The 24,852-nt window shown below is 35.1% G+C and overlaps 1 protein-coding gene across 2 annotated transcripts in view; it reads left to right on the plus strand.

Moving 5' to 3' along the window:
- Positions 1 to 24,511, plus strand: part of Jwa (PRA1 family protein Jwa) — a 123,668-nt gene extending 99,157 nt beyond the window's left edge. For both annotated transcript variants that reach the window (XR_016550265.1, XM_090412370.1), the window contains one exon: positions 23,513 to 24,511. Coding sequence is in view for 1 of the 2 variants with exons in the window: in XM_090412370.1 (XP_090268496.1) it covers positions 23,513 to 23,522 (10 nt within the window). In the remaining variant the exon portion in view is untranslated. The remainder of the gene's footprint in view (positions 1 to 23,512) is intronic.
- Positions 24,512 to 24,852: the final 341 nt, after the last annotated feature.

The following is a 24,852-nucleotide window of genomic DNA, read 5'->3' on the forward strand; positions in this document are numbered from 1 at the left end:
AGAACTGAGAAGTAGAGTAGATCTTGCTTTATAAGAGAACTTAAATAGACTGAGTGAATGGACATGGGAGTAAGGATGCTAGTTTGTGTTGCAAAGTGTAATGTTTTAAATTTTGGAAAACAAAATTGGGATGTAAAGTATACACTCAGTGGAGATATATTGGAAGAAGTTGAGGAAATAAGAAATCTGGGGGATGATAGTGGATAAAGATCTGAAATTTAGAAGACACTGCTTAATGCTGTACTTGTAAGGACAGTACAACAAATTGCACTAATAATGATAATGATGCAGAGAACACTGACTTGTAGAAGTAAAGAGATTATAGATCCATTGTACAGGGTGATCCAAAAGTGTCATACATCAAAGTGTTTCAATTCTAATTATTTGTGTCATCTATAGATGACTAGGACTAATGGCCACTGTTGTGTAATCTATCCATCGTGTGTTGGGTATTGGGTTTCCATTTGAATACTTTTGTTTATGAGGAAAGTGAAATGGTACTTTCCCAGTTATTTTCGAATGTTATTTTGCTTTGTCATTCTTACACAAATGTACAGGACTTTCATCAGAAGTATACTGACTCTGTTGTTCCTCAAAATTCAACAGTTACAAGATTAATCAAACACTTTTGGGAAACTGAATCAGACAAACTGACATGGAAGACCTTTCATTTTGACTGAGGCTAAAGTGACTGCAGTACACAAACGTATTGCAACATTCACCTTCAAAAAGTTTTAGAAAACTCTGCATAGACAAGTATGTCATATGGCAGTGCTTGGAGAGTAACCAAACAAAGCTTTGTCCATACCATGTTCACTCAGTTCAAGAACTGAAGCCACTGAATAAGGAAAAATGTGTACTGTGAGTGCTTTCGATCATTTGTTGAGGAAAATGGAGTTCACGAGCTGGACAATGTTTCCTTCTGTGATGAAGCATAGTTCCACTTAAGTAAATACGTCAGTAGACAAAATAACAGAATTTGGTTATAAGAAAATCCTCGTGTTTTCCATGAAACGCCCTTGCATTCTCTGAAAATCAAAATGTGGTGTGCAGTATCATGGCGTTGCATTGTCGAACCCATTTTCTTTGAGACGGAAGACTAGTTATTTCACTTAATGCAAATATAAGAAAAGACTTCAGTCCAATATTTGCTGATGCACTGTAACAACATTACAGAACAAGATATTATTGAACCATACCCAACAGTAAGTTGTTCTTCAAGTAAACATTGCAATAAATTTGCTTGGTAACATTGAAGTAAAGAACTACAAAGAGCTAGAAAAGTAGTTTCTGAATAACTTTAAAAATATTGCTTTCCTTTTTTGTCAAAGCAAGTCTGTCCAGAAAGTAACAAAATACGAAAATGCTTGAAACTGTAGTGATCTCATTTGTAAATGTTGTTTACAGTATATGCAGTCAAGCAACTCACCCCAACCACTTTACTGTGGTCGCCTAAAATATCATTAGTCATTTGGTCAAATTATCAATTTTTGTTAATGCTATGCCATCTTAACTTTATACTACCAGTGTTGAAGCAAATATGTTAACTACTTATAGATTACCAGGTACATTCCCAGTTATTTTCGAATGTTATTTTGCTTGTCATTCAAATGTTGTACAGGAGTTTCATCAGAAATATACTGACTATTAAAGAATTGTGGGATTTCCCAGAACACATCTCAGCGCAACATCAGCAGAGTTCAAGATTAATACTATTGGTGTAAGAAGCATCAACAGAAGAGAAATAATTAGCAGAAGAGTTGGATAAGTATCACATCAACATAATAGGCATTGCTGAAACAAAGACAGCAAAAACAGGTGAGATCTTTCACAACAAATACACAATGTTATATTCAAGCAGTAACAATCAGAGAAAAGAAGGGATAGTTATAGTATTCAATACTAAATATGAGGATAATCTTCTTGAATGACAGGCAATATCAAGTAGAGTGATGTGGGCAAATATAAGAATGGGGGACTGGACAACGACATATTTGTGCCCTATGGTTCTACAGAAGGTTCTACTAAGAAAGAAATGGAGGAATTTTTGGAGGCATTAGAGAAGGCAGTTGACACAATGAAAAAGGGAAAGTTGGTCCTTGTTGGAGATATAAACAGCAAAATAGGAAATGATTACCATTCAGAAATGTTTTTGAAAAATTTAGAGAAAAGAGGAAAAAATGCGGATGGTCCGCATAGAAATGGAATGACTAAGAAAACATGGCAAGTTGAGTCTGAGGCTATGTGAGGCAAAAGATGAGAGGCAGGAGCAGGTGAGGAGAAGTCACGTATGGAGGACAGCATGAGTATGACTGGCTATAGACCAAGAAATGAATTGTATGTTTATTTATGCATGCCAGGAGTGTCAGAAATAAGGAAGATGAAATTGTTGCATTGATGAATTTATGTGCCCAAAAATAGTTGGAATAAGTGAAACATGGTTGAAAGAGAATGACATCTTGACAGGATTAAAAATTTAGGGATATGGTGTTTTTTGTGAAGCTAGGAAAGGCAAGAAGGGAGGGGAAGTGCTGTTGATGATAGCAGGAGAATTATGTCTGTGTTTGGTTGAGATACAAGGAGAAAATAATGGCAGTTGTTTTGAAGCAGTAGGGTGTGAAGTGGAGGTTGATAGAATGAGATTTAGTGGGGTATTGCTAAATGCCAGGAAATGTAGAATGAGGCAAAAAAATGTATAGACAACTTGGCTTAGTGACCAAGCAATGGGTGATCATTATGAGTGATTTCAAGTATGGCAATATTGATTGGAATGAAGAGATAACATCAGGGAATAAGGAGAATGCATTTCTTGAGTTTTTAAGAGACAACAACCTTAGGAAGGTTATTAATTAACTTAAGGAATTCACAACGTACACTGGAATATAAATTAAATTAAACTTTAATATATATTTCCAATATTTCAGCAACGTGACGTTGCCGAAATATTGGAAATATATATTAAAGTTTAATTTAATTTATATTCTAGTGTACGTTATGAATTCCTTAAGTTAATTAATAATCATGTATAATCAACGTATAAGCCTTTCTACGAGAACAACCTTAGGAAGTACACAACAGGGGATACACAAGGATGTGATTGGGGTGTCTAATATAGCCCTGGATGAGGGGGAGAGAGAGAGTGACCATGAAGTGATCACATAAGTTGCAGCTAGTTACATGAGAACTTCTATGAAGAAGGGATATATGTTGAGCTATTTGGCTAGTGATTATGGAAAGCTTAAGAGCTATAGCATGGAAAGAGGAGTTGAGTGGGAAAGATATAAATGCTTTGTGGGCATTGATCAAGAGCCATTTAATAGCAGCAATGTCTGAGTGTATTGCAAAGGTGAAAAGGCTAAACAAGGTAGGAGTAAAATGGATGAATGAAGAGATTGTGTGAAATCGGGAAGAAGAAGAAGAAGCTGTGAAGGCAACACAAGATCAATGTTGATAATAATTAGTTGCATGAGAAGTACAAGGAGCCACATATCGAAAGCACTGTGAGTGCTTTCGATATGTGGCAAGTAAAAGGGAAAATGATTATGGGAGGATGATGCTAGTTGATGACACTAGCAGATTGTTACCAATGCAGAGGGAGGATATAGTTGAATTATTTAATGATCAATTTATCAGTGTATTTCATCCTTGTGAAAACATCAGGAGAAGCTGGAGTGTAGAATGTATGGCAGAGAGGGGACTGATGATGAATGAGCAGGAAGTATATGAGGAATTAAGTAAACTTTGATACTAATAAGGCGGTAGGTTATAGTTACCCTGTAATGCTTTATGCAGATGATGCTTTGATCAGGCCACATATGGACTACTGTGCAAGATTTTGTTGCCTGGTTTTTCGAGGGAGGGGGGAATGAGGATGTATTGGAGAAAGTCTAGAGAAGGTTTATTAATTTCGTCAGGTCTATGGAATGTCGGATACCAGGAGAAATTGAGAAAATGCAACTTAAAGAGCCTTGTGAATAGAAGAAGAGGGAGATATGATTGAGACATATAAGTTGTTGAGGAGTTATGATCAGATTAATGTGGAGAAGATATTTCATAGAGTATAAGGAGGCAAGGGTTGAACTAGAGGCCATCCGTGGAAGCTATATAAGAAGGCTGTGAGCAGGGGAGTCAGAACAGGTTCTTTGCATGGAGAGTGATTGGTGAGTGGAATACATTTCCTGAAAGTGTGGTGAGTGCAGAAACTGTGAATGAGTTCAATGCATGGTTCAGTGATTTTTTGGCATGAGCATGTATAGACCTCCCAAAATGAGTCCTTTGACTCCATGGAGGTCAGATAATAATAAAAGTAAAGCTAATAACATGGTAAGTGCCTGCAAAGAGTGTGTCAGAAAGATTTAAAACAAATCAAAGTTGAGCAGCTTCCAGAGGTGATCTGTAGACACTCAAATACACAAACATCATTAAAAAAAAAATAAGTCTGAGAACATAAACCAAATCTTGGAGAGTCGGTAGCAACCTCTGAAGAAAATATTGATTGATTCGGCCAGAGAGAGAGAGAGAGGCATGTGTTAAGGTTGTCTGCAAGGATAGAAAAATTAGAACTCCATGATGAACTCAAAAGGTTAGAGGCAGTCAAGTAAAAGAAGAAAGTATATTGAAAGTTCTTCCTGCAAGTAAGTCAGCTTGCTCTTAGTAAGAGAATACAGAGGAAAATGTAAAAATGCAAAGCAGTGTGTAAAACTAGCTAAGCAAAAGTCATTGAAAGACTTTGGTAAGAGCACAGAAAATAAATATCAGGAAGGTGGCAAAAATTTTGGAGGATATTGAAAAGCTTAGTAATGGAGGAAAGTACTGCAAAAGTAATATTTTTTCAGAGTACTGGTAAAAAAGGTAACAAAAGCTGAAGATAAAGACATTCTAGATGTCTGGAGTAATGACTTTGAAAGACTGCTAAATGAAACAAGCAGTGTCAGCATAGAGCTAGAGGGCCAGACGGATGGTTGTGTTTTCAGAGAACTCCCGAAAGCTAAGTACAATTTTGAGTAAAAATTAGAATATAGGTTAAAATCATAACGTAATATTGCCTAATTTTGGTAGCTTGTTGTGTCTGTGGGATTTCGGTGTGAATTACGTTATTTAATTTAGTATATAACGTTACGTTTCATAGATTTGAATATGGCGCCAATGCGACGTAAGATAATGGCGTCCAAAAATACGACGCCATTGTACAAAAACTATAATGTGAGAGAGTTTGTCCAATGTGATGTGTGTGGGATTATGCATTCCCGAATGAGGCTGGAATTTGGATTGAAAGTGATAGTGGTGGGAGAATGTGTAGAAAGTGTAAGCAAAGTGAGGAGTTGAAGTATGTGTCAGGTAGTGAGATAGTTATGGTTGAAGAAAGCCAGAATTGCCAGAATGTGAGTGAAAATAGTGGCTTGATAGAGAATTGCGATGTACAAGATGGTAATGAGAGTGGTGATCTAAGAAAGAGTGAAAGCAACCATACTGAGAGAGAAAATGGTTTAAATGATAAAAATAATGAGGAATTATTTGTAGGAAGTGAGATCGCTAGGTTGCGCGCAGTGATACAAAATGCACAGCGGCAATTAGAGCACCTGCAAAACTCTTTCCAGAGCGATTCGGATAATGTAAAAAAACAGTGCAAGAATGAGAGAGTTTCTGAAATGAAGGAAAGAGTGTTGTATGGTGACTCGTTATTAAGAGGGGTGATAGATGGCAGTGTAACTAAATCGTACTTACCGGGTGCGAAATTTAAGGATGTAAGTGAGAGTATTAGAGTGCAAAAACAGAGGGTGAAAGAATTAATAATTGTGGCGGGTACAAATGAATTGAAAGGTGATAAATTTTTTATGAGAGAGGACTTGAAAGTATTGTTAAAGGTAGCGAAAGAAAAGAGTGACAGAGTCAGAATGGTTAGTCTGTTGCCACGGTATGACAGAGAGGAGTTTAGGAGGAGGGCCATAATTGCAAATGACATTATGTGTAGGTTATGCAGACGGTGTGGTGTGGAATGAGTTTGAAGGGCGAAAGGACTTATACAAGATGGATGGCCTGCATTTGAATGGACTTGGTGTGCGGAGACTGGAAAGAGTGTTGCTGAACGAAGTGAAAATGGATGTGCAAAACCAGGGAAACTAGAATTCCCAAGGAGGGGGGGGGGGAATGGATATGCAGACATCAGTGAGACAGATGAGTGTAAGAATGTATATAATGTACCCGAGCCAGCACTAAGGACAAAAAATGGGAATGGGTCATTTAGAATAACGTATCAATATAGGGGTGGGACTAAGGGATCACTGCATTTCATGTATACTAATGCCAGGAGTATTAAGAACAAGAAGGAAGAATTTTTGGCCTTGATTGGCTCTTCCTGGCCACATGTTATTGGCATTAGTGAAACATGGCTGACGGAAGAAGATATAATTAGTGGGATAGAATGTGTAGGTTATAGTGTGTTTAGGAGGGACAGAGAGAATAAAATGGGGGAGGGGTATTATTGATGATAGCTGATGAACTGCAGCCAAGGAGAATTGAAGTTGTATCGCAGGATAGTGAAAGGAGCTCATTTGAGGCTATTTGGTGTGAGATTGAGACTGGCAGAATAAAATATACAGTTGGGTGCTGCTATAGACCAGGTGATGGAATAGATGGTGGAGATAGTATGCATAGGGAAATTGATGAAATGAGTGGAAGGAAGGTAATTATTATGGGGGATTTCAACTATGGTAACATCGATTGGAAGGAGGAGAGGACACATGTGAGGAAGGAAAAGGATTTTATTCAATTATTAAGGGATAACTATCTGATACAGCATGTAATTGAAAATACTAGGGGTGTGAGAGTGCTTGACCTGGTAATAGCATCTGAGAATTTGACTGTAATGAATATGACCATGTTGCCACCTATTGGTGAGAGTGATCATAAGGTCTTGACCTGGGAGGTGGCTAAAGGTGTGGAATTTTCGATTAAGACAGGGTATATGTGGAATTACCGTGCTGGCAAGTATGACAAGCTTAGGAGATTGCTTGGATCAGTGCCATGGCATGTACAACTGCAAGGGCTGGACTTCGATAGAGCATGGGAAGTGGTCAAGGAGCATTTACAGGAGGTAATGGCTGATTGTATACCTAGGGTCCGAATAGTAAAACAAGTAGGGATTAAATGGATGAATAACACCATTAAGTTGAGCTGCAAAAAAAGAAACAACTGTGGAGGGAATTTAAAGAAAGGGGTGACCTGCAGGTACACGAACGGTATAAAGTGCAGGCCAGAAAGGTAACGAGTGTGGTAAAAAAAGCAAAAGCGGATTATGAAAGGAAACTAGCTTTGCAAGCAAAAGAGAATCCAAAACAGTTCTTTCAATATGCTGCAAGCAAGAAAAAAACTGCACACGGCAAAATGATTTTAAGGAATGACGATGGTAAGGAGGTCACTGAATCAGTTGATATAGTGGAGTTACTGAGCGCGCACTTTGCAAAAGCATATCATCCAGGTGGTGACATTGAAAAAATGAAGGAACCATTAGTTTATACGGGAATAGTGATGAATGAAGTGGAGGTGACTAGTCTATTACAGAACCTTAATGTGAACACATCTGTGGGATTGGATGGTATACCGGCACGGGTCTTGCGTGAAGCGGCTAAAGAATTATCAGTGCCCTTGACCATTTTGTTTAATCTGAGTCTCAGGTCTGGTTTAGTCCTGAATGTGTGGAAAGAGGGGAAAATAGTTTCACTGCATAAAGGAGGATCCAAGACTACGGTTGCAAATTACCGACCGATCAGCATATCAGGAGTCGTTGTCAAGGTCTTGGAGAAAGTAGTCAAGGGAAAAATACAGGAATGGATTGATGAAAACGAGATACTGTACAGTGGACAGCATGGCTTTGTGAAGGGTAGATCATGCTTCAGTAACTTGCTTAAGTTTTATAACAAGGTGACGGCTGAACTGGATAAGGGAAATGGGTTTACAGTGATACTGCTGGACCTGGCAAAGGCGTTTGACAGGATACCACATGGAATACTAATCCGTAAACTACAGCATATGGGAATGGATATAGGGTTGGTAAGGTGGATTGGTGGTTGGTTGATGGAGAGATATCAAAGAGTAGTTTATTCAGGAGTAGAGTCCAAAAGACGGCCTGTGACTAGTGGTGTGCCGCAGAGTTCTGTTCTTGGACCACTGCTGTTTAATCTGTTCATTAACGATATAGGGAAGGATCTAAGTGGAACAATTCATTTGTTCGCTGATGATGCAAAGTTGGGTAGGGCAATAGTGAATGCAGAAGATGTCAAAGTCTTGCAGGATGACTTAGATAGATTGGAGTTCTGGGCTAAGGAGAATGGATGTCAATTTAATGTGACAAAATGTAAGGTTATGCATTTTGGGGTGAAAAGATTAGCAGCAGTATACCACATTGGTGGAACTGTACTCCAAGAGATTGATGAGGCCAGGGACTTGGGAGTGTTGGTGGATAGGGAGATGAAGTTTAGGGGGCACACTGCAAAAGTAGCTAAATCAGCTCATCAACTCACTTGGTTGTTGAAAAATACCTTGACGAGCAGAGACAAGCAAGTTATTGTACCTCTATACCAAGCCTTGATAAGACCTCATCTCGACTACTGTGCCCAGATTTGGTCACCTCGGTTCCTTGATGGGGAGGAGGTGGAGAGGATCCAAAGGCGAGTGACTAAGATGATAACAGGTCTATGGAATGAACCATATGAGAACAGGTTGAAGATTTGTGGGTTGCAGAAACTAGTTGATAGGCGGAGGAGGGGAGATATGATTGAGACATTCAAATTGCTAAAGGGATTCTATAGGATTAATTCAGAGGATATTTTTGAGATCAGGACTGGTGGTGGGAGAACTAGGGGACACCTATGGAAGCTGGGCAAGAGTGTGGTTAGCAGGGGTGTTAGAGCTGGGTTCTTTACTTTTAGAGTGGTAAATGAGTGGAATAAGCTGCCTGAATCTGTTGTGGGTGCTATGACGGTGAACGAGTTCAAGACAAGGTATGATAGATACTGTGAGAATGTAATCGCATAGTTGTGTGGACATGATGTTTAGGGCCTCCCTCGATGAGTCTAAGGACTCCTGGAGTCGCCCGAAATAATAATAATAATAATAATGGTGGTAGAAAACTCAACAGGAATGCAGTCAGGAATACACATCCAAGAAGAAAGCCATCATAAACTCGAAATGCGGAAAGGTAGGTGGAGTAGATTAAATTTGACCAGAGGTTTCAGTGTTCTTTCACCTTATCTCCACTGTTATTCATTATTAATATGGATCACATTATGAAGGAAAGTGATATTAAATCTGATATCAAAATTGGCAATGTTAATCTTAGCTCTTTGCTTTATGCAAATAATGTTATACTTCTGAATAAATCCAGTACAAAATTCACTGACTGAATTGAATAACTGTTGTAATAAATTTGATATGAAAATCTGCAGTAAAAAGACTAATGAAAATAGATGGAAACATTGAAAACATCAAGTGTATCCTGAATAATGAACCACTAGAACAAGTAAAACATTTCTTGACATTGTTTGCATTCAGGAACATGTTAGCAGAGCTAATCTCAGATTGTATGGTCACTTAAACAGAATGAGAAAGGAAAGATTAGCAAAACTTTACCAAGTCTGGTTGGCCGAGTGGTTAGTGTGTCCGCTCTCCAGTCAAGAGGCTGCGGGTTTGAATCCCGCCGTGAGCATGGATGTTTGTGATTGTCTGTGGAAATACTAGTGGTGGCAATCGGCAGTAGATGGCGTTGGTATAGTTGTGGTCAATTGGTGGATTGTGAGTGGTGGAAGCAGAGCTGTAGAGTAGATGCCCTCCCTCAATGAGTCTTTGGACTCCCTGGAGGTGACTAATAATAATAAGTTGAAAAAACAAGTGTTCTTTGCCAAGATGGCAGGGAAAAGACCAAGATTTGGTGGATTGATATGGTAAAAAAAAAAAAAAGATGTTGATCAGAAGTTAGCAGTGGTGTAACGTTTTCATGTAGTACTATCATAATATCCTGTACATCCCCTGAAGTTACATATCAGGAATTTGATGATAAATAAAGAATTCAAGAAATTATGTTCTCGCTTCATCCTTTATCCAAGTGTAAGCGAAGTTTGCACATGAAGCGTCTTCACAACTAGATTACTTGTATACAGAGACTAGCGACTTGATATTGATTGTCTTATATATTAGTATGTTTATCACTCTGTGAAGAAGAAATTCATGCATGTTATAAGTAATACATGCATGTTTTAAGTAATACACAGCCATTTATTATTATTTTTTATTATTAATACCATTTATTTTTCACTCTGCTTTTATTTCTAACACTTATGTCTAGAATCACTTTTAAGGGGCATTTCTTCTTTCAGTGTTGTAACAAACATTGAAAACATAAGTATAACTTCCTCTTTTTCCTCCTTTTATGAATTCATGCCTGGTAGCCTATTATTTTGATCTCTGCCAGTATTTCATTTGTCTGCCTCTTTAATACTTTGGTTTGTAGTTCATTTTCTTGCTGGGTGTTCTGTTATATGCCATTCGTTCTAGATATTCTTACTGTTTGATTCTGTATTTTTCTCTTTCTATTAGTGGTATTTGATTTAGTTCTTTCAGCATGTCTTCATTTCCCTTTATCTAATCTTGTCTAACCTGCTGTTCTCGTGTATTTCATTTTTGATGCAGTGATTCTTTTCTCATCTCTTTCTCTTATTGTCCATGCCTCACTGTCATATAACGTTGATTTTGATAAAATATTACGTTATATTTTGTTATCTGTGCCATTGTTAAAATATTGTTTATTTATTTGTATCTTTCTTTCACTCTTCCTTTTATATTTATTTTACCTTACTTACTTTTCTTATTTTTTCTTTACTTTCTTCACTGATATAATATACTAATATACTTAAGAGTGCCTTACTCAACCCCACACAGGAATGCTTCCTTTTCAGATGCTGGCAAATTTATTTTTTATTGCTGTGCCATCCAGAGTCCTATAATATGAGTTTATTCAAAATTCAGGGAATATTCCTAGGTTAATTGGCATTCATTCTAATATACACTAAATAGATACTGGTACTAATTGCAATCGTGGCCAATAATCTATTACTCAAACACTTTCATTAAGTTCCCCTCCCGCTATGGTTCTAAATTTTTGCAAGTGGTAATTTGAATTCTCGAAATCAGGCATGAGTTAGGCATATACAACAAAACATGTTTATTGGAACAAATTACACTTTACAACTATAATTGGAATAGGATACTAAGCTTTTCAAAATCTCTTACTAAGTTAGTTACTCAATGCTAATTTAACAAAACACTCACAGATCAAATTGCTAATCACACAAACTATAAAACATTAAAACTAGCTAACTATGTTATTCTAAATCAAACTCTTATTGCATGCTACGTTTAAAGACATTTCACAACCCGTTACTATTCTGGTATAGATCATCTACAAAAGAATTACTCTATCTCAAAATACAAATCCTTATTATAGTCCACTATGAAGTGTCCACTTAATATAATCTAACATTAAATTCCGTCTCATTCAAACATATAGTAAAGGTCTTTACGTTACCCAATCTTTTTCCGAAGGCCTGTTAACGGCCACGTGTTATTCGGGTCCTCCTTCGATCGGTTGCTTCTGCAATAGGCTTATGACTATGCCATCCGTTTACATTCTTCTGGACTCGAACTACTCACTGCCTCGATACAGTGTTGTCTCTGCTCCTACTTGAGTGGGACATCCGGCGATTGGCATAATTTCTGCACAGGCCGATGATTCGCGTGCTGCTCGTCATGGAATCTTGTTCGGCTTACTCAGAATGCCTGTCCGCTATCCGGCATTATGGGACCCTCTCGCTCATCCCTACTCCGTCCACTAGTCAGGAATCTTCGAGGTGAAGTCGGGAACAACCAGAAAAAAACCACGTATTGCCTTATATTTCGTCCCTTCTTTTCCACACGACCCTTAGTTTTCATGCCCTCAAGATGATCCTCAAAGTCCTAGCTGCCATTAGGTGCTGTATTCTAGGGAATCCCGCTTGCGTCATCTTCCTCGTACGTTGTAGCTTGCGGCATTACGGCCGATACATGCATATGTAACTCGACCTTTGCACTCGTACTCTTAACTTCTTTGGCGACTTATTAAGTTTAAGACAGCTTAATGGAACAAGATTATACTACTATTTCCTTATTACAAATTCATTAATCCGATAATCCTTCAGTTTAGTTTTCAACTACAAGATTTTTCTAGTGCAATTTGCATGTTATTACACAACTTCCTATACAACATAAATTCAGAACTGTGTGCTATTAACTAGGTATTATCTGAGTTAGCCAAATTCTTATGTTAGATTCTGAATGAATAGTTTCTTAAAATTTTGTCCATTCAGGATCTAACAATTATGCATTTTTAGTATTTTTGTGACTGTTGCTGGTCTTAATGCTTTATTATTCAATTTACTTTGAAGAATTTGTTAATTTTGTTAGAAATGCCTAAAAATCTTCATTGTAACTTAATTTATATCCCAAATAATTAAAATTATTGACTTGTACAGTTATTTTATCTGTTACTATTATTTTAACTATCATAAGAACTCAATAAAATAAAACCTTGAGGTTAGTGCATTTTTGAATGTTAATCGTCTCTGACATATGATATTACTGGTCCTATCATATGACATACCAGCAACTCGGAAATCATTCTAAAATCATTTAGGTTAGAATCGATATAATGAAATATTTTGAGAAAATAAATACTTCTTTCGAAGTTTTAATATCTGCTATTAGTGATTCATATTCTGCATATTTTTTTTCACTGGGTAAGAAATAAGTTAATTACCATTGTTCTGCTGCATGTGTTTGCCGTGCCATGATTAACTGGTTGCATCATGGTAAGACACTCTGAAGATAAAATGATGTGTGTGCATCCTGTCTTCTCATTGATATTCCATTATGACAAAATCAGTGCTAATAGACAAAAAAGCCATTTGTATTATCAGCATTACCCAGTAGGTACAATAAGTAAGGTAAGCATACCAAAAAAAAAAAAAAAATTACTCTTTTGACTTTTTACTCATCTATGAATACTCACTTATCACAGATTCAAACCCTGATTATTTATGACTTGGAAGTTTTTTTCACTTAGTTATAAATTAAAATTGCCAAGAAATTATATTCTTGTTTAATCCAAGTGTAAGTAAATAAAGTTTGTACATGAAGTATCTTCACAACTAGGCTACTTGTATATAGAGGCTAGAGACTTCACGTTAGCCTTAGTATCCCTTAATTTAAAGCATGGCCATTCCCATAATGTATAACATTATACCCTTTCAAAAGGATGCGTATGATGTTATACATTATGGAAATAGCCATGAGCCAGACTGGTTTTGAATGTTATTGAGGTATCATTCTCATCAATGGAAGCCAGACCCAGAAGAGATACTTGTATGACTTCTGCATTACTTCAGAAGTCATACAGGGGTGGTCTGAAAAGTTCTCGGCCTCTGCCATAGATGGTAACGCTATCAGCAAGATGTTTTTTTTTTTTCTAAGTTGATACTACTGTCATAAGCATCCATGTGAAATTGCAAGTCATTCTATCAAGTAGTTTGTTTTATACAGCTGTCTGAAGCAAAAGTGTTGTCTGTATCCCTTGAAATGGATAAAATTGAGTATCATGCAGTTATAAAATTCTTTGTAAAAGAAGGTTTAATGCCAAAAGAAATCATTTGAAGTTCATAAAAGTTTATGGGCAGTCTTTTCCTTCATTTTTGACAATTAAGAAATGGGCTGCTGAGTTTAATTGTGGCCGTACCAGCCTTGAAGATGATTCACATGAAGGACGTCCAAAAAGTGTAACAACACCAGAAATCGTTGATTAAGTGCACGATATGTTATTGGATGACCAGCTAGTCAAAGTGCGTGAAATTGCTGAGACTATATGCATTTCAAAAGAACGTGTAGGATATATTTTGCATGAAGAATTGCATATGAAAAAGCTTTGTGCAAGATGTGTGCTGTGCTTGCTCACAGGAGATCAAAAACGCACTCGCATGAAAATCTCTGAACAGTGCTTGGAGCATTTTAACAAGAATAAAACTGATTTTGTGCGTCGATTTATTACTCTGGATGAGACTTGGATTCACCATTACACACCATAATCCAAACAGCAGTCAAAACAATGGACAGAAGCCAGCTGTTCAGTGCAAAATAACACAAAGTCGGTTCCATCAGCAGAAAGATCATGGCATCAGTGTTTTGGGATGCTAAAGGCATTTTGTTCATTAATTATATTGAAAAGGGTAAAACAATAACCGGGGAATATTATTCCGATCTTTTAACCAGACTAGACGAAAAAATTCGTGAGAAAAGATGCAGTTTGTAGAAGAAAAAAATCATCTTTCATCAGGACAATGCACCTGCCCATAAAGGTGCTTTGGCAATGGGAAAATTAAGGGATCTGCACTATGAATTGTTGGAACATCCACCCTGTTCTCCAGATTTGGCTCCCTCTGACTTCTATCTCTTCTCAAAACTAAAACTTCCTCGCTGGTCAGCATTTTTCTTCGAATCAAGAGGTGATTGCAGCTGTAGAGGGTATTTTGCAGATCTTACTCAGAACCACTACTGGGACAGAATAATGGTGCTGGAGCATTGCTGGAATAAATGTATTAGCCTTGAGGGAGATTATGTTGAAGAATAAAAATAATTTTGAAATTATAAATTCGTTTTTTCATTGTTAGGCCGAGAACTTTTCATACCACCCTCTTATGTTTCATATACACTAGCTCTAATCCAGAGTATTTTAATAATAAGATGTTACACCTTTTCACTACTTGTATATGGGATATATAACTTCTGCATTGCTTCAACATTGTATCTCTTCCGAATCTAGCTCTTAATGATGAAACTGCAATGATTGAAACTGTCTGGGTAGTGGCCCTTTCCCATACTGCGTTATACGCACCTAAAAGAATGTGTGCTTTGCATTATGAGATACTAAGGCAATTTAATGTGAAGTCGCCAGACTCTATACAATTAGATAATTGTATTATATAATTGTGTGTGTGTGTGTGTGTTTAGCTCTTAAGAAGAACTTTGTAAAATCGAGTTTGGAAACTACAGGTATACTGAAGATTTTGATATTAATTTTTGAAAAGCTGATGGAGCATTTGCTTACTAAACACTTAAGTCTCACAAAAATTACTTGAAAAATACTGTTCAGTGAACTTGCACAAAAAAAGTTTCTAAAATATGCAAAATGCAGAACTGTTATTATATTTATAGATTTCATAGTTTGACAGTGTGATCAAATGATCATTCAGTAACTGATGTCCATTTCATACAAATTCTTTTCTAGAATATCATTCAGTATTGTTTAAACTTGATTTGAACATGTATCATTTGCAAAATAAGTTATGCTTTTTTTTTATTAACTGTGAAAATTGGCCATGCTAATGTTCTTATGATTCTTTTCTTTGTCTCGATTCTCAGAACTTCTGAGTAGATCTTTATTTTTCTAGAATGCATCTTTAGCTATGGCTGTTCTTATTTTTATCTTGCTTTCCACTGGCCAATTTTCAGAATGCTAATGTTCAATAATATTAGTTGATTTGTGTAGAGTAATTTTCACATCTCCATTATTGCCTCACTTAATTATAAAACTTATATACCTGGATGGAAGCTCATCACTGAAGGTGAATGACTGATTTAAGTTTTGTTAACTATAAGAACTGATTTAAAAAATAACAGTATTGAATACTAATAACCTATTTCCATTTATTTTCAAATGAATTTGTATCAAGTACAATTAGTAGTTGTAAGTCAAATCCTGAAATAATTTGATCATTGTATCCTAAGCCATAAAAAAGAAAGAAAATTATTTTATTTAATTTATTAAACACAGTTAAATCATGATATACTCTGATCAATTGCAAACCAAAAATTATAACGTTTCTTCTTCTTCATGTGGCTTCCTCGGTCAGAGGGTGCAGCACCATGTTTTTCCAGTTCTCTCTGTTGATGTCCTTCCTTTTTGTTTCTGCATAGCCATGTGATCCTGACCATGATCCTATGTCTTCAAGCCATGTCCTGTATTTTTTGCCTATTGATCCTTTTCCCTTAATTTTTCCGTCTAAAACTGTTAGTATTCTCTGTTCTGTTGAACCTCTCAGTACATGTCCTGCCAATCTCATCTTTCTCTGGATCATTTCCTGTAATAAAGATCTCTGTTCTCATTCTCTGTAGGACATCTGTATTTGTCACATGTTCTGTCCATGAGATTTTCAGAGCTCTCTAGCACCACATTTCAAAGGCCATTATCTGTTGCCTTACTCTGTTCTTGAATATCCAGGTCTGACTTCCATATGTGAAAATTGGCCACGCTAATGTTATTATCATACTTTTCTTTGTCTCGATACTCACAGAACTTCTGAGTAGATCTTTATTTTTCCAGAATGCATCTTTAGCTATGGCTGTTTTTATTTATTTCTTTATCTTGCTTTCCATCTGCAGTAAAGTAGGTGCCTAAAATTTGTATTCGGTTGCATGTTCAATTTTCATATTGTTTATGAATATTTCTGGCTCGGATTTGTTTTCTTTTGAAATTTTCATAAATTTGGTCTTTTTTTGCATTTATATCTAATCCAAATTCTTGACCCTCAATTAGTAGCTGCAGAAATTTGATTAATTTGTTTCTGTTTTCTGCTATTAGAATGGTATCATCAGCATATCTAAGATTGTTGTATTTTATACCATTGATACTAATTCCTGTTTTTTGTTAATCTTTTTCATCACCGTCTCACTATAGATATTAAATAGATTTGGTGAAAGGATACAACCTTGTCTGACTCCTCTTTATTTTCACTACAGAAGTCTCAGTTAAACAGCTGCGTTTTCTGTTTCGTGTAAATCATTTTTATAATCTTAAGTACATGATCTTCTATGTCTAATTTATCTAATATATTGAACATTTTATTGTGTTTTAACTGTTCAAAAGCCTTCTGAAGGTCTATGAAGCATATGTAAATATTCCTGTTTCATTCAAGTGATCTTTCTATTAGTATTTTTAGTTCCAGGATAGCATTAATGGTTCTCATTCCTCTTCTGAAGCCTTTCTGTTTTTCACTCAATTCACCGATTAAGGCTCTTTCGATTTGTTTGTTAACAGTGGTTAAAATAATTTTTGATGCATGGGATATTAGGCTCACAGTTCTGTAATCCTTGCAATTTTGTGCATTATTTTTCTTTGGAATTGGTATGCAGATAGATGTAAAAACTTCAGATAATTCTATTGTTTCATAGATGTCCTGAATGGATTCCACTAAATAGTTATTATTGCCAATCAAAGCTTTCAGCAGCTCAGCCAGGATATTATCACACCCAGGGGATTTATTATTAGGAAGATTCTTAATTACGTGTTCCATCTCCTTTCTTGTCGGTAGAGTGGTATCTGTTATTACGTTTAACTTAAGGTGTTGTGAATCATCTAACATGTTACCATCATCATCATACAGATTCGATAAGTACTCCACCCATTTTCCATTTATCTTTTCCTTATCAATGATTATGTTTCCATCTTTGTCCTTGATGTTATTAGACTGTGTACATTTTGCTTTTCCATTAAGTTCTTTCACTTTCAGGAATGCTTCTCTGGTTTTGTTCCTATTTTGTAATTCTTCTATCTCAGTGCACTGCCTATTTATCCAGTTTTCTTTGTCTTCTGCATAACTGTTTGATTCTTTTATTCAATGTTTTATATCTTAATCTTTCTTCTTCGTTTGCTCCTCTTTTCCATGTTCTTCTTTCATAGTATTCATTTGATTACTGTATTGGATTTAGCAAAACTTTTATAATCTTGTCTGACTAAATAAACAGATATTAACCCTTTCTGCCCGAATGATTCCAATTGGAATCACTAATTTTTTTGGCTTTCATGGCCCACATTACGTGGCGATTGATTCCAGTTGGTATCGTACGTCGTAGTTCCATTTTTTGCCGACAGATTGCAGTTGTCTGAAAAATACTTGATACTCTTGCTTATTTAGACCTAAAGACAAATAGAAAATTTTTTTCACTTGGAAAAAAAATTCAGGTCACAAAGGATTATTAATTGCAAATTTTATTCTTTTTATCCTCAGCCCAAACGAACAAAAAAAATTTGCAAATGAACATATTATAGGAGGTATTGATGGTCTCCTCTAGTCTTAATATTTTTGTATTTGGTAATTTGACAGAAATGTATTTATCAGTAATTTTTTTTTATTATTATTTTTTATTTTATTTTTTTCCAGTACCGTATCATGAGAAATCATTGATTTCATATTCATAGGTGTGTGTGTGGAGGAATATCTCTCCTTACCTGCATCCAGCATTCATTGTGCTACTGTGATGTACTTGTTTCATGCTTCATTGTTAAAGCAATTTTTTGCGACATATATAATTTTAACTTGCGTAGTTAATTTCATATGCTACCTTACATAGAAAATTTATAATTACATATATCAAACTTCTTATTATAGCCTGTGTAGCTCAGTGGAAGTGATGCTTGCATTCTTTGCACTTTGCTGCTCGAAGTCTAGTCGCCGATTAGAGGAACTTTTTCTAAGCCTGTCTTTGACCGGTTTGTGAGTTAGTCAATCTCAGGCACTAATTCCTGTTTTTTGTTAATCTTTTTCATCACCGTCTCACTATAGATATTAAATAGATTTGGTGAAAGGATACAACCTTGTCTGACTCCTCTTTATTTTCACTACAGAAGTCTCAGTTAAACAGCTGCATTTTCTGTTTCGTGTAAATCATTTTTATAATCTTAAGTACATGATCTTCTATGTCTAATTTATCTAATATATTGAACATTTTATTGTGTTTTACCTGTTCAAAAGCCTTCTGAAGGTCTATGAAGCATATGTAAATTACAATTAAGTAATTTGTTTTGTATTACGTAATTTGGAAACTTGGGTTTTTTCATCCCATAAACTCAAGAAAATCGATCATAGTACCCACATTTTTTCAGACAGAAACATATTCTGTTGGGTTAGGCACCAAGAGATGGCAGCACTTGTTTGTTGGTCTCTTCATCAGTTGCCACCTGTAATTAGTGATAGACATGGGCAAGCTATCTCTGATTGGCTACTGGTGGAGACTGAACTGCCCACTCAGTCTCCAGAAGCTAGATAGGGTATTAAGGCCTCGCCCACTCCCTATTAGGGAATAAAAGGCATTAACTGGTTTATTTATTTATAACTTTTTATTACTTAAGTGTTTTATCTCTTACATCACAAGGCATTGCAATGGTTATAATTATTAGAAACAAATATTCACAAGAATGAAGATCATTTTTGTTTTACAAGTGCCATTAAAAATTCATTTAATGGGAAATGCTTAATTGTAATTTTTGTCAGTTATAACCAATCGTCATATAATGATATTCATGAAGAGATACCAGAGAGTGGTTTATTCAGGAGTAGAGTCCAAAAGACAGCCTGTGACTAGTGGTGTGCCGCAGGGTTCTGTTCTTGGACCACTGCTGTTTGATTTGTTCATTAATGATATAAAGAAGGATCTAAGAGGAACGGTTCATTTGTTTGCTGATGATGCAAAGTTGGGTAGGGCAATAGTGAATGCAGAAGATGTCAAAATCTTGCAGGATGATTTGGATAGATTGGAGGTTGGGGCTAAGGAGAATGGATGTCAATTTAATGTGACAAAATGTAAGGTTATGCATTTTGGAGTGAAAAGATTAGCAGCAGTATACCACATTGGTGGAACTGTACTCCAGGGGATTGATGAGGCCAGGAGCTTGGGAGTGTTGGTGGATAGGGAGATGAAGTTTAGGGGACACATTGCAAAAGTGGCTAAATCAGCACTTGGTTGCTGAAGAATGCTTTGATGAGCAGAGATAAGCAAGTTATTGTTCCTCGTACCGAGCCTTGATAAGACCCCATCTCAACTACTGTGCCTAGATTTGGTCACCTAAGTTTCTTCTTGATGGGGAAGAGGTTGAGAGGATCCAGAGGCGAGTGACCATGATGATAGCAGGTCTATGGAATGAACCTTATGAGAACAGGTTGAAGATTTGTGGGTTGCAGAAATTGGTTGATAGTCAGAAAAGAGGAGATATGATTGAGACATTCAAATTGCTGAAGGGTTTCTATAGGATTAATTCAGAGGATATTTTTGAGATCGGGACTGGTGGTGAGAGGACTAAGGGACGTCTATGGAAGCTGGGTGAGAGTGTGGTTTAGTAAGGGTGTTAGAGCTGGGTTGTTTACTTTTAGATTGCTAAATGAGTGGAATAAGCTGTCCGAGTCTGTTGTGGATGCTATGATAGTGAATGACAATGTTGAATAGTTGTGTGGGCGATGGTTAGGGCCTCCCTCGATGAGTCTAAGGACTCCTTGGAGTTGCCCGTAATAATAATAAATAAATAAATTCAGTTCATATTTCATTTTTGGAACCATTATGGTTGATCCATGGTATGTCTTTTTATCCCCAGATTATGCAATCCCAAAAACCACATTAAAGCAGCCCAATTTTTGTCTGTATACTGTGCCACAGACCTGTTTATGATTTTAAGCAAACTATAAGTTGACGGCCGAGGTATAATCAACTCACTTAGATGAATATAATATTGGTTAACTAATAAATAGTAATGAAAGAACCATTCACTAAATAACAAAAATTTGTATACAGTATACAGTTACTGATATACCACATCGACAACGTGATGACGTCCAATACATCAGTACAATTACGATTCCTTTTGTCAACAACCTTTCCAAAAAATTAGCTAACCTTTTAAAACCACATAAGATCAGAGTGGCATTCAAACCAATCAACACTATTCGGAAATTTTTAAGATCACCGAAAGATCCTCACCCAATCTTAACCCAGATAGTTCCAAAACCGAAAATTTGGTACAGATATGTAGATGACATCTTTATCATTTGGGATCATACAAAAGAAGAACTAATGAATTACCTCAACCAAATCAATAGTTTCCACAATACCATCAAATTCACATTAGAAATGGAAAAAGATAAAAAACTGCCATTCCTTGACGTTTTAATAAAGAAACAATCCAATAATAGTATCAACCTATCTGTATACAGAAAACCTACAAATACTGGAAGTTACCTCCATTTCAACTCAGCTCATCACATAGCTCAGAAAATTAGCATTATCCATAGTCTCAAGAAAAGAGCTATACAGTATACGACAGACAAGGATGACCTACTCACGGAATTAACCACAATATCCAGAGAACTTTCTTTAAATGGTTACCCTAAAAGACACTATAACAAGATTCTATTTACTGATATACCACATCGACAACGTGATGACGTCCAATACATCAGTACAATTACGATTCCTTTTGTCAACAACCTTTCCAAAAAATTAGCTAACCTTTTAAAACCACATAAGATCAGAGTGGCATTCAAACCAATCAACACTATTCGGAAATTTTTAAGATCACCGAAAGATCCTCACCCATTCTACAAATACTCTGGAGTATATAATATTCCTTGTTCATGTGGTATTAGTTACGTAGGTCAGACATCTAGAAGCTTCGAAACAAGAAAGAAAGAACACATAGGATATGTCAGAAATAACAGACAAGACATTTCAGGCCTTTCATGCCACTTTGCCTCTACTAACCATCACATTGAGTGGGATAAGAGCCTTATGCCATACATAGAAGATAACTACCATTCAAGAACCTTTAAAGAAGCAGCTACAGTCGTCCGTAAAACTGAAAACCTAAACAAGAATCAAGGTCTAATTTTACCAGAAATTTGGAAAACTTTTATCAGATCATTAAATACCAAAGAAATGAACTTTCATAACAATTACGTCATGAGTCATTACGAATAAATCATGTTAACGAGACACGCACATTGTCATGCACAATACCAATTTTTTGTATGATTTAGAACCATCGGTTATAACCTAGTCTGTAACCTTCATTTTTGCTTACTGATTTGTATTCCCTGAGGATGCCAATAGAAACGGATTGGCGAAACATGTAGGAGGATAAAAATAAAGCTACTTGATAAAGATTTTATGAAAAAAGTGTAATAGTCTTATGAATAATTGTCAAGAAAAAATTCAACATATTGTATATAGTTATGTTTATCTAAAAGAATATGATAAAATGATTTTTGATGCATGGTGAGCAGAATCACGTCATTGGTACAGACTGTTCTAGAAATTGTGTTAATTTTAGTTTAAAATCTTTAAATTCTGAATAGCCAAATACATCTTGACTTTGAAAGGTTGAATGAAGATTACTGACAATTGATTTTGTCTGGGGAGAGACAGCACCTATACTAATAAATTTTTCATTATGTACTAGTATAATTTAAAATTAATACTTTGTTTCCACTAAAATAATATTGCTCACAGTGAACTATTTAGTAATTTTTTTTTTTCAATCAAAGGTTTCAGATTCAGAACTCTTGAGTAGAGATTGTGTAGTTTCTACACAATCTTTTCTCTATGACTGTGATTAGATTTTCGAGGATTGCTTTTAGACAAATAATGGGCAAACATATAGTGCCAATTCTGTAATTATTTTTAACTGATATTTTTTAATTAAAAATGGATAAGGATATATGAATAATATTAATTCCTAAGTCTTTTAGATGTTATCACCTTTAACTGGGAATATGTGTACATTTTTAATTTTTTATTTATATTATTGATTTCTACCTCTTGTTCTCTTCCCCTGCTATCATTTATTTAAATAGTAAGTTGAAAGCTAATTAAGATTAGTCATTTACTTAAATACTCAGTGAATATCTTGCTACAGAGTAATCACAACTGTACAAACTAAACATTTTATTCGTATTTATTTAAATTTCAGAAAATTATATTCCAAAATAGCCACTTATAACTTTTGAGTATTGCATTTGAAAGAACTGTATGTTATGCAAAATATATATTAAATCGAGGTATTTATGGGATAATGTGTCACAAAATAGTTGTTTAATTTCATTTTTATTAATTAAATAATGTTAATTTATAATTGAGAAAGTAAAAAAAAAATCTGTTATGTAGGATATTTTAATATGAAATTTAATGCAAAATAAATTATATTAAAATGAACTCTTAAAGCAGAGTTCTTGAACTTTAGAATGATTAATTGTTAACTCTTTTTACTGTGAGATGGTGTTCTTTCCTTCCTCTTGAAGCCTGAATTTTGTTTCTTGCTTACGTCATTACCACCACCTCTGTTTTACATTTGTATTTATAGCTTAATCATTAACTGGTTGCATATAATTTTAATTTTTTTACAAAGCTGGAACCAATGCATTGAAGTTTTTTTTTTTTTGCTGGATTTACATATTGCAAAAATGATAAAATATTGTGATATTAATTTTTATAATCAGATGTTTACTCATTTATCTTTGCACAGTATGTGGCTATTAGTGTGAATATATATATATATATATAAAGAAATACAACTTCTAAAAAAATAATTAATAATAATAATAATCTTTAACAGGTTTGGATAATAGTTTTCATTAACTAACAGTGTAACAAGACACTGGTAGTATGGCATAGGAATTAAAGGTAAATGAAATCACTGACCTTGTCTTGGGAGCATTTTGTGCTCAGATGTATAATGAATTCGGGAGAATACCATTCTGCTTATTGGAGAGTTAGAAGCGGCTTGAAAAGTTCCATTGTTTGTCTTTAGATTAGAGAAGTGTTTCCAGATTATCAATCCTTAGCCATCCATGGTATTAATGTACAAGCCTTTCAGAAGTAGGATTCACGTTATAATAAAAAAAAGCAACATTTTTGGAGCTCTCTGCAGTGTTAGGATAAATGGGTACAGGAAATATACATCAGGGCAAATCACCATTTCATATATACAGGTATTTGATTGCTGAGAATTTATTTTTTAAAAAAAGCATTATTAAAAGTAATAAATGTGCATTAGTATATTTATTACAATATAAAATTTTATGAAGAATGATTGGAACAAACTGCTTGTAATAGTTATTTTCATTAGTGTACTATATTTATCTAAGTGCTAGGTTACATGGATAAAAGTTCAAGAGTAGATTGAAAATTTTCTTCTTTGCAACTTAAAAGAGATTTTCTTTAACACTTTTATTTTGTAAATAAACTAAGTGTACTTACTAAATCAGTTCTCACTATAATAACAACCAAAAAAAAGTCGGCCCATAGTATTGTTGTAAAGGGAATTTGTGATCCTTTGATTTTCTCTAGTGAGAGCTGATTGTGAAACTGCTAAGCAATCTGGAATTTTCTAGTGTGTATTAAAGTATTTTCTTTCATTCTCGCTTGAATTATATAAAATATTTTTTTTAATCATAGCTTATAATTAGGAAACTAAAGTGATCATTTTGAAAACATGGATGCTTTACTTGCATTTTGATTGCAATGTGCCAAAATATTTGTATTCATAAAAAGAGCAGTGTGTTTAAAGCTTTTTTTTTTTAATTTTTAATAAAAGTAAAATGTATAAATCCTTGTTTTTGTTTTGTTAGTCATTATATTTCATTTTTTTTTTTTTCAATCTCTCAAAACCTCATCACTTAATTACTGCACTGTTTATATCGCAGCCTACATTTAAAAAAAAATCCTTATGAAATAAAAGGGAATTGAAATTCATGCAAATTGATACAGATACTGCAAATTAATAACCTTTGTACATAGCAATGGTCAAATCCTGGACACTAGGGAGAAATGGACAACATGAGTGTAGAGAATGCATGTTGGGGCTTAAGTGCTAGGAGAACATCTTGTTGGAAATTTAATGGAGTATGCACAGCACTGGGAAGATTAAAAAACTATTTTAATTCTTCCATTATT

This window comes from Typopeltis vanoorti, chromosome 2 (genome assembly GCF_054136105.1).
Source record: "Typopeltis vanoorti isolate ZY-2024b chromosome 2, IOZ_Tvanoo_1.0, whole genome shotgun sequence".
Taxonomy (NCBI): domain Eukaryota; kingdom Metazoa; phylum Arthropoda; class Arachnida; order Uropygi; family Thelyphonidae; genus Typopeltis; species Typopeltis vanoorti.